The 12,500-nt window shown below is 49.0% G+C and overlaps 1 protein-coding gene across 1 annotated transcript in view; it reads right to left on the reverse strand.

Moving 5' to 3' along the window:
* The window catches only part of kalrnb (kalirin RhoGEF kinase b), a 70,175-nt gene that overhangs the window by 48,560 nt on the left and 9,115 nt on the right, over positions 1 to 12,500 (reverse strand). Inside the window, 6 exon segments of the mRNA XM_077015665.1 lie at positions 917 to 1,147; positions 2,571 to 2,702; positions 3,208 to 3,399; positions 5,492 to 5,614; positions 11,204 to 11,704; positions 12,057 to 12,249. Of these exon segments, the coding sequence (XP_076871780.1) occupies positions 917 to 1,147; positions 2,571 to 2,702; positions 3,208 to 3,399; positions 5,492 to 5,614; positions 11,204 to 11,704; positions 12,057 to 12,249 (1,372 nt within the window).

The following is a 12,500-nucleotide window of genomic DNA, read 5'->3' on the forward strand; positions in this document are numbered from 1 at the left end:
CCAGAAGGCTAAACTGCCCTCTTTTCGCACCACTTAGAAATCCACATTTTGAAGGCTCCATTGTAGCACTTCTGAACACTGTTCGTTCAGCTAATGTCTCAATATCTCTTCCTCAGTAGCCTTCTGTGTTTTTTTTTTTTTTATGTGTGGCGAACATGGGTGAGCGGTTCACTCCAATTCGGGTCGGGCAAGGCGGGCTCAGGGAGAGGCCCGTCTGTGTGAGACCCTGACCAGCTCCTGAAAGGGAAGGTTTGGCAGAGTAATAATGGGCCACGCCACACCAGAGGCTCACTGCATTGTTGAGGGTGGACTGACTGGAGTCCAAGTATAATAGCCCCATCCCCCCCCCCCCCCACCCCCCCCACACATCCCTCCTCTCCTGGGGGAGTGCAGAGAACCGTTCCGCCCTGCACGGTGACTCATATGGGCTTTCTTTCACTTTCTCCCGCACGCTCAGAGACTCATGGTCAGGCTTACGTGCACGTGCACACGCACACATGCATGTACCTAAATACACACACACACACATAAGTCCACAAACACACATACAAAAGTGCATGTGTGCATGTAGGCGTGCGTGTGTGTGTGTGTGTGTGTGTGTGTGTGTGTGTGTGTGTGTGTGTGTGTGTGTGTGTGTGTGTGTGCAGGCACCCACGCAAGCATGCACACACCCATGCACTATTGTTCCTTTGCAGGAAGCAGATAATGTTCAGGAGATGTAGAAGCTGATGGTCCGTGTAATAGACTGAAAAACAGCTAAAGTTAAAGCTGTTGTGTGTCGGGATGCGTGTAATAAATATTTACATGAATGCATGGATGCAGGTGTGTGTGTGTGTGTGCTTGTTTTGGACTATATGCATATCTCTGTGTACATCCCTCTATGTGTGTGTGTGTGTGTGTGTGTGTATCAGCACACCTGCTGTACATCCTGCTGAAACACACACAGCTGCAGTCGCTGGTGCAGGCGGAGTTTGCGGTGTTGCAGTAGCCCCTCCAGGCGGCGGTACTGGTGCACCACCTCGTGAACCACGTCCAGAACCCCCCGCACCGCCGGGGCGTAGTCCGTCCCCGCCGTCACCGCGCCCGACTCCAGCGCCGGCTGCGGCCTCTGTAGCACGTCCAGCAGGGTCTTCCCCTTCTGACTGACCTGCAGGAAGATAACAGGACCACCGCCTCAGATACAGGACACATACAGGACTCAGATACAGGACAAATACAGGACACAGATAAAGGACACATACAGGACAAATACAGGACACAGATACAGAACAAATACAGGACACATACAGGATTCAGATACAGGACACATACAGGACTCAGATACAGAACAAATACAGGACACAGATAAAGGACATATACAGGACACATACAGGACACAGATAAAGGACACATACAGGACAAATACAGGACACAGATACAGGACAAATACAGGACACAGATATAGGATACATACAGGACTCAGATACAGGACACATACAGGACACAGATACAGGATACATACAGGACTCAGATACAGAACAAATACAGGACAAATACAGGACACAGATACAGGATACATACAGGACTCAGATACAGGACAAATACAGGACACAGATACAGGATACATACAGGACTCAGATACAGGACACAGATACAGGACAAATACAGGACACAGATACAGGACAAATACAGGACACATATAGGACAAATACAGGACACAGATACAGGACACATACAGGACAAATACAGGACACAAATACAGGACACATACAGGACTCAGATACAGGACACAGATACAGGACAAATACAGGACACAGATACAGGATACATACAGGACTCAGATACAGGACACATACAGGACTCAGATACAGGACACAGATACAGGACAAATACAGGACACATATAGGACAAATACAGAACACATATAGGACAAATACAGGACACATACAGGACACAGATACAAGACAAATACAGGACACAGATACAGGACACATACAGGACACAGATACAAGACAAATACAGGACAAATACAGGACACAGATACAGGACAAATACAGGACACAGATACAAGACAGATTCAGGACACAAATACAGGACTCAGATACAGGACTCATAAAAAGCCCTGTGCTCTTTGTGAACACACAGAACTGCGTGAGCAGCAACTCCTACAAACTGAAGTCCAGTCACGGCTCTTCTCACAATCTCAGCTGGTCGTGCAGATCTGGGTGTTCATGAAGGACACATTACACATATTCCTCTCTCTTGTGCACAGCTTGCATGTTCAGTCAATACAACATAGCTACCGAATCTCAACATAATTAATTAATGATGTGCTTTTTGACTAGGAGTGTCAAATGGAGGGTTGTGGGTTTGATTCCCAGGCCCTAAGCCATGACTGAAGTGTCCTTGAGCAAGACACTTAACCCCCACTGCTCCCCAGGCACGGGGGCTAGGGTACCACAGCCCGCTAGTGATCATCAGTGTGCACTTTATAAGTCGCTCTGGATAACAGCGTCTGCTAAATGCCCAAACGGTCCCAACCCAGCACGTGATGCAGCGATTGACCTTAGTCAAAGGGCGTGACCTCTCACCTCGGTGTACGCTGAGGTCACCTGCTCGTAGAGGTTCTGGTGGCTGTGAATGGACAACTCCAGCTCCTCCATCACCGTTGGCAACCCGCCCTCGCTGCAAGCCTTCATCCAGCCCTCCACGCCTGACAGGAACTGACCAATATGGACAGACGTTAAGCCTCACTGGACGCCGGACACCACACATGCTCTCTAGCGTGTCAGAGGTTGATGGAAATAGAACAAGGGACTGATCTAGGGTCAGTTTTTAGTGTGGTTCTGATTAAACAGAAGCAATTGGGAGACATAACCAGACAGCAGTAAAGGGACTTAAACTGAGGACATAAATCAAAGAGACCAAATGACTCAGGTTAGCACAGATAGATATTGGATTAGCAAATTAAAAACACACCAAAATTGCACTGGTTCCTCTAACATGGCAATACGATGCGTCATAGAAGGTAAATGTATCATAAAAACCTAATATTTCAAGCTGTCTAATTTGATTCTGGCTCCCAGATCAGATAAATGAACTAATGGAAGATCGACATTTTAGGAAAACACTTGATTGGAAAAGTAGTGAAAACTTGTTTTGTGGGAAAAGCGAGCATTGCCGTACAATGAACGTTTCGTTCTGTGTCGACGTGACGTAGGCGTTCACCTGCTCGGCTTTTTGGTGGAAGGCGGAGGACATGACGAGGATGGCACTGCGCTCCTCCAGGGCGGAGGCCAGGCACTTCCACTCCTCGTCCAGACGGGCCGACACCTGCTGGACGTGCTCGGACGCGTAGTGGCCCGCCTCGCCCAGACGGGCCGCCACCGAGGCGATGCGCGTGATGTTCACGTAGGCGTTCTGCGGGAGGCACGAGAGCGTCTCCGAAACGTGCAGTGATGTTGACAGCAAAGAGAAAGACGCTCTCGCACAAACCCAGAGCACCTTGCCGTGGTCTCACAGTCATTATTATGACAATAAAGACTTATCGTATCTTATCTATTATTGTGCTCCCTTCCTCATCCAAGCATTTACAGCATATACAGTTGTGGTCAAAAGTTTACATACACTTGTAAAAAACATAATGTTATGGCTGTCTTGAGTTTTCAATAAGTTCTACAACTCTTATTTTTCTGTGATAGAGTGATCGGAACACATACATGTTTGTCACAAAAAACAGTCATAAAATTTGGTTCTTTCATAAATTTATTATGGGTCTGCTGAAAATGTCACCAAATCTGCTGGGTCAAAAATATACATACAGCAACAAAATTTGTCAATTTTGGTGATGTAGCGAGTTGTGTCAATCAAATTAGCTTCATGTCATGGCCTCTTCACTTCTTGTAAGTGATTCTGATTGACTACAGCTGTTGACTTCTCATGAGCCCATTTAAATAGGGCTCATTTGACCCAGTGATTAGACTCAGCTACAAAAGCTACAATGGGAAAGTCAAAGGAACTCAGTGTGGATCTGAAAAAGCGAATTATTGACTTGAACAAGTCAGGGAAGTCACTTGGAGCCATTTCAAAGCAGCTACAGGTCCCAAGAGCAACTGTGCAGACAATTATACGCAAGTACAAAGTGCATGGAACAGTTGTGTCACTGCCACGATCAGGAAGAAAACGCAAGCTATCACATGCTGCCAAGAGGAGATTGGTCAGGATGGTCAAGAGTCAACCAAGAATCACCAAGAAGCAGGTCTGCAAGGATTTGGAAGTTGATGGAACACAGGTGTCAGTCTCCACAGTCAAGCGTGTTTTACATCGCCATGGACTGAGAGGCTGCCGTGCAAGAAAGAAGCCCTTGCTCCAGAAAAGGCACCTTAAGACTCGGCTGAAGTTTGCTGCTGATCACATGGACAAAGATAAAACCTTCTGGAGGAAAGTTCTCTGGTCAGACGAAACAAAAATTGAGCTGTTTGCCACAACACCCAGCAATATGTTTGGAGGAGAAAAGGTGAGGCCTTTAATCCCAGGAACACCATGCCTACTGTCAAGCATGGTGGTGGTAGTATTATGCTCTGGGGATGTTTTGCTGCCAGTGGAACTGGTTCTTTGCAGAAAGTAAATGGGATAATGAAGAAGGAGGATTACCTCCAAATTCTGCAGGAAAACTTAAAACCATCAGCCCGAAGGTTGGGTCTTGGGCGCAGTTGGGTGTTCCAACAAGACAATGACCCAAAACACACATCAAAAGTGGTAAAGGAATGGCTAAACCAGGCTAGAATTAAGGTTTTAGAATGGCCTTCCCAAAGTCCTGACTTAAACCCCATTGAGAACATGTGGACAGTGCTAAAGAAACAGGTTCATGCAAGAAAACCATCACATTTAGCTGAACTGCACCAATTCTGTCAAGAAGAGTGGTCAAACATTCGACCTGAAGCTTGCCAGGAGCTTGTGGATGGCTACCAAAAGCGCCTAGTTGCCGTGAAAATGGCCAAGGGACATGTAACCAAATACTAATGTTGCTGTATGTATATTTTTGACCCAGCAGATTTGGTGACATTTTCAGCAGACCCATAATAAATTTATGAAAGAACCTAATTTTATGACTGTTTTTTGTGACAAACATGTATGTGTTCCGATCACTCTATCACAGAAAAATAAGAGTTGTAGAACTTATTGAAAACTCAAGACAGCCATAACATTATGTTTTTTACAAGTGTATGTAAACTTTTGACCACAACTGTAGTAGTTATGCAGTTCGTTGAAAATGTAGCAGGAGTGAATAATTATAGTCATTATATGGCCTAGCTAGCTCAAATCAAACCATGTAGCTACAACAGCAACTTTTAGAAACTTTTAAATTCAACAGAATAAAAAATTATCATAAATGATCAAATGAACATGTTTAACGAATTCTATTTAAATGTAGACTTGAAACATATACGAAGCGCAGCAAATATGACATTCTACTCAAGGAAAGGCATCAGATGCACATGTGAGCACCTACCATGGAGTTCATGGCGAAGTGGTCGTGCTGCGTCTGCAGGTCAGCGGCGTGCTGATAGGTCACACCGATGTCAGTGTGAGTCTGGAGGAAGAGCTCCTTATTGTGCCCTATCCACTCAAACATCTACCGCAGGAAGACAGAGAGAGAGAGAGAGAGGGGGGGGGGGAGAGAGGGAGCGAGAGAGAGAGAGAAAGAGAGAGAAAGGGAGAGAGAGAGGGGGGGGGAGAGAGGGAGCGAGAGAGAGAGAGAAAGAGAGAGAAAGGGAGAGAGAGAGAGAGGGGGGAGAGAGGGGGGGAGAGAGAGAGAGAGAGAGGGAGGGAGGGAGAGAGAGAGGGAGAGAGGGAGCGAGAGAGAGAGAGAGAGAGGGAGGGAGGGAGAGAGAGAGGGCGCGAGAGGAGAGAGAGAGAGAGAGAGAGAGAGAGAGAGAGAGAGAGAGAGAGAGAGAAAGGGAGAGAGAGAGAGAGGGAGAGAGAGAGAGAGAGAGGGAGGGAGGGAGAGAGAGAGAGAGGGAGCGAGAGGGGAGGAGAGAGAGAGAGAGAGAGAGAGAGAGAGAGAGAAAGGGAGAGAGAGAGAGAGAGAGGGAGAGAGAGAGAGGGAGGGAGGGGAGAGAGAGAAAGGGAGAGAGAGAGAGAGAGAGAGGGAGCGAGAGGGAGAGGAGAGAGAGAGAGAGAGGAGAGAGAGAGAGTCTGTTATGTATTGTGCTGCAAGTTTGATCAGCTCTTTCTTCTCTCCCCAGTATGTTACTCGGAGCTTCTCAGAGTCAGTGCAGAGCTGGAACTCTGGACAGACTCTACTGGCTCTTAGGTAGAACCTGGATCTGATCCGCTCATACTTAGAGCACTCAGGTCAGGAAGTGCTGCTCTGTCTCCACCACAGAGAGCTCACAGTGAGAGCACAGCCTCGCCTCTCTGGGGGTCCACTTCTGCCTATGACGGCCTGTCTCGATGGCCAGATTGTGCTCACTGAGTCTGTACCTTGTCAAGATCTTTTTTTTCAAGTTTTATTATTTTGTGTATTGATTTATATTGATTTGTATTGTATTTTTTTAATGATATTTATTTGTATATTGTTTACCTGCTTTGGCAATAGTGTACCTGGTTACATTCATGCCAATAAAGCATTATTGAATTGAATTGAATTGAAAAATTGAGAGAGAGAGAGAGAGAGAGAGAGAGAGAGAGAGAGAGAGAGAGAGGGAGAATGACAGAAGAAGAAGAAGCAGTTGAAAACACAAACAGCTAACGGAGTCTGAAGCGCTTCCTGTTATGAGCAGATGTGGACATGTAGTGATAAATGATCCTCGCACACCATAGATTACTAAACCGAACCAATCAGAACACAAGCCCCTGTATAAATATTTACTAGGGAGCAGAAATATTTGTTCAACAGTGGATAGATGGCAAAACGTACTTTAGTTTCTTGTAGTCCGGATGTGAACCTCAAACCTCTGCCCTGCTCTCTCTCTCTCTCTCTCTCTCTCTCTCTCTCTCTCTCTCTCTCTCTCTCTCTCTCTCTCTCTCTCCTCTCTCCCCTCCTTTTATTGTCTATCATTTGTTTGCTATAAATCTGCATTTCGCTCGTGTCTCACTAGTCCTTATCCATGTTTACTGCTTCATCTCAGGGTCTCCACTGTTCCTCCATCCACATCTCTCTTATCTCACACACACACACACACACACACACACACACACACACACACACACACACACACACACACACACACACACACACACACACACACACACACCATCACCACACTGTACACACACACACACACACACACACACACACACACACACACACACACACACACACACACACACACACACACCATCACCACACTGTACACACACACCTCCACATCATCACCACACTGCACACACACACACCTCCACATCACCACACTGCACACACACACACCTCCACATCACCACCACACTGTACACACACCTCCACATCATCACCACACTGCACACACACACCTCCACATCACCACACTGCACACACACACACACCTCCACATCACCACACTGCACTCACACACCTCCACATCACCACACTGTACACACACCTCCACATCACCACCACACTGCACACACACACACCTCCACATCATCACCACACTGCACACACACACACCTCCATATCATCACCACACTGCACACACACACACCTCCACATCACCACCACACTGTACACACACACACCTCCACATCATCACCACACTGCACACACACACACCTCCACATCACCACACTGCACACACACACACCTCCACATCACCACACTGTACACACACCTCCACATCACCACCACACTGCACACACACACACCTCCACATCATCACCACACTGCACACACACACACCTCCACATCATCACCACACTGCACACACACACACCTCCACATCACCACCACACTGTACACACACACACCTCCACATCACCACCACACTGTACACACACCTCCACATCATCACCACACTGCACACACACACCTCCACATCATCACACTGCACACACATACCTCCACATCATCACACTGTACACACACACACCTCCACATCACCACACTGCACACACACAAACCTCCACATCATCACCACACTGCACACACACCTCCACATCATCACCACACTGTACACACACCTCCACATCACCACACTGTACACACACACCTCCACATCATCACCACACTGCACACACACCTCCACATCATCACCACACTGCACACACACCTCCACATCATCACCACACTGTACACACACCTCCACATCACCACACTGTACACACACACCTCCACATCATCACCACACTGCACACACACCTCCACATCACCACCACACTGCACACACACCTCCACATCATCACCACTGTACACACACCTCCACATCACCACACTGTACACACACACCTCCACATCACCACCACACTGTACACACACACCTCCACATCACCACACTGTACACACACACCTCCACATCACCACACTGCACACACACACCTCCACATCATCACCACACTGCACACACACACCTCCGCATCACCACACTGTACACACACACACCTCCACATCACCACTGTACACACACACCTCCACATCACCACCACTGTACACACACCTCCACATCACCACCACTGTACACACACCTCCACATCACCACCACACTGCACACACACACCTCCACATCATCACCACTGTACACACACACCTCCACATCATCACCACACTGTACACACACACCTCCACATCATCACCACTGTACACACACACCTTCATATCACCACCACACTGCACACACACCTCCACATCACCACCACACTGTACACACACCTCCACATCATTACCACACTGCACACACACACCTTCACATCACCACCACACTGTACACACACCTCCACATCACCACCACTGTACACACACACCTCCACATCATCACCACACTGCACACACACACCTCCACATCATCACCACTGTACACACACACCTCCACATCATCACCACTGTACACACACACCTCCACATCACCACACTGTACACACACACCTCCACATCACCACACTGCACACACACACCTCCACATCATCACCACACTGCACACACACACCTCCGCATCACCACACTGTACACACACACACCTCCACATCACCACTGTACACACACACCTCCACATCACCACCACTGTACACACACCTCCACATCACCACCACTGTACACACACCTCCACATCACCACCACACTGCACACACACACCTCCACATCATCACCACTGTACACACACACCTCCACATCATCACCACACTGTACACACACACCTCCACATCATCACCACTGTACACACACACCTTCATATCACCACCACACTGCACACACACCTCCACATCACCACCACACTGTACACACACCTCCACATCATTACCACACTGCACACACACACCTTCACATCACCACCACACTGTACACACACCTCCACATCACCACCACTGTACACACACACCTCCACATCATCACCACACTGCACACACACACCTCCACATCATCACCACTGTACACACACACCTCCACATCATCACCACACTATACACACACACCTCCACATCATCACCACTGTACACACACACCTCCACATCACCACCACACTGCACACACACCTCCACATCACCACCACACTGTACACACACACCTCCACATCATCACCACTGTACACACACACCTCCACATCACCACCACACTGCACACACACCTCCACATCACCACACTGCACACACACACCTCCACATCACCACACTGCACACACACAAACCTCCACATCATCACCACACTGCACACACACCTCCACATCATCACCACACTGTACACACACCTCCACATCACCACACTGTACACACACACCTCCACATCATCACCACACTGCACACACACCTCCACATCACCACCACACTGCACACACACCTCCACATCATCACCACTGTACACACACCTCCACATCACCACACTGTACACACACACCTCCACATCACCACCACACTGTACACACACACCTCCACATCACCACACTGTACACACACACCTCCACATCACCACACTGCACACACACACCTCCACATCATCACCACACTGCACACACACACCTCCACATCACCACACTGTACACACACACACCTCCACATCACCACTGTACACACACACCTCCACATCACCACCACTGTACACACACCTCCACATCACCACCACTGTACACACACCTCCACATCACCACCACACTGCACACACACACCTCCACATCATCACCACTGTACACACACACCTCCACATCATCACCACACTGTACACACACACCTCCACATCATCACCACTGTACACACACACCTTCATATCACCACCACACTGCACACACACCTCCACATCACCACCACACTGTACACACACCTCCACATCATTACCACACTGCACACACACACCTTCACATCACCACCACACTGTACACACACCTCCACATCACCACCACTGTACACACACACCTCCACATCATCACCACACTGCACACACACACCTCCACATCATCACCACTGTACACACACACCTCCACATCATCACCACACTATACACACACACCTCCACATCATCACCACTGTACACACACACCTCCACATCACCACCACACTGCACACACACCTCCACATCACCACCACACTGTACACACACACCTCCACATCATCACCACACTGCACACACACCTCCACATCATCACCACTGTACACACACACCTCCACATCACCACACTGTACACACACACCTCCACATCACCACCACACTGCACACACACCTCCACATCATCACCACTGTACACACACCTACACATTCACTATTATCTTACTCCTTCGTCATTTTGAACTCACCCCAGATCCTTAGCCAAACACGTCAGTGTTCCAGCTACTAGATCATTATTGTTTAACTTGTGTTATATTAAGCCAAATACTCTTCAGCATGCATCATTATCTCAAGCCGTCATTACTATAAAAGTCTGATGTAAAACTCTGATGTGCAATTAACTGCCCGTCCCCCGCCACGCTCATGAATCTTCCCTCTCCCTCTCTCCTTCACTTCCCCTTTTTTCTCATCATCCCTCCATCTCTCTACTCCTCCCACTCCTTTCGCCACCTAAGCCCCTCCCCCTTCCTCCCTCCACCCGACCCCTCCTCCAGCCCCCACCTTCTCCGCGTCCTGCTCGTACAGGCGTAGCTGGAGGTACTGGTCCAGTTGCAGCTTGCGTTCGTGCCAGGCCTGCAGCAGGTGCTGCCGCGTGGCCTGTAGCTTGTCCAGCAGGGCGGCGACTCTGGGCACCAGGCTCTGGAAGTCGGGCCCCCCCGACAGCCTCCCGTCCCCGCTGTCCCGTATCTTCTGAAGGAGCCTCTGACCCTCGCGGTCCAGCTCGTCCACCGGGGCCTTCGTCACGGTCTTCCTCAGCCGCGCGTGCTCCTCGAGCAGCCGGCGCGCCTCCTCGGAGTCGCCCGCCATCTCCTGCCGCGAGAGCGTCTCCTGCAGCTCCTCCAGGCGAGAGAGGAGGTGCAGCGCGCTGCCCGTGAACTCCTCCAGGGAGACGCGCAGTTCGGTCCACTCCACGTGGTCGTACTCCAGGGTTCCCTCCAGGTCGGCCGTCAGCTGAGACAGGTCCACCAGTTTGGTCAGGCCTTCCACCGACACCATGCTGGTCTGAGATGCACATCAACAACCAAACATGAAACTCCTGCCTGTCCTGAACCTCCTGCCCACCATCGGGCCACGTCACAGCTTCAGCAAACATTATCCACCTGAATCAGCAAAAGTCTGTGGAATTATTCATCTCATCTGTATATGCTCATCATTTATTTCTATTATGCCATATTTATGACTACGTGTCATTCGTTTCATGGTGTTTACAGGTGTTTACAAGGCAAACATTTAGCAAAAATGTTGGAACCTTTATTAACATAGACAGTACTTAATAATTGTTCCCCATATGGGTTGAGCGTGGTGACCTCGTTCAGATTTCATGAGGCCTTTCGTTCTCTGCCGGTTCTCGTACCTCGAACGTGAACTTGGCACTGCCGAAGTTGGTTTTCTGCTTCTGCCAGAAGTTGTCTGGTTTGATGATGAGGGCCACAGAGATCTCGGCGGGGAAGGCCTCCTGGAGGGTCTTCAGAAGGGGCTTGATCAGGTCCCATTTAGAGCCGCGCATGTCGATGATGACGGTGAACCCACGCTTACTGACATCCTCACTGGAGACGGCCAGTGTAAGCATGAGAAAGAGAGAGAGAGAGAGAGAGAGAGAGTGTGGCAGACCTGTTTAAGTACACACTCTGACCTCTGACCTGGCTTACACCCTCTGACCTCTGGCCTGTGCATGAACGTGCTCTGGCCCTACATAGCCCCGCCTCTATAACCACAGGGGGAACTTCAAAGTACAGGAAGCCTTCATGGAGTTTATTTTTAAAATGTGAAGTTGTCAACATATGTAAATGTTTATGCA

This window comes from Brachyhypopomus gauderio, chromosome 8 (genome assembly GCF_052324685.1).
Source record: "Brachyhypopomus gauderio isolate BG-103 chromosome 8, BGAUD_0.2, whole genome shotgun sequence".
NCBI lineage: Eukaryota > Metazoa > Chordata > Actinopteri > Gymnotiformes > Hypopomidae > Brachyhypopomus > Brachyhypopomus gauderio.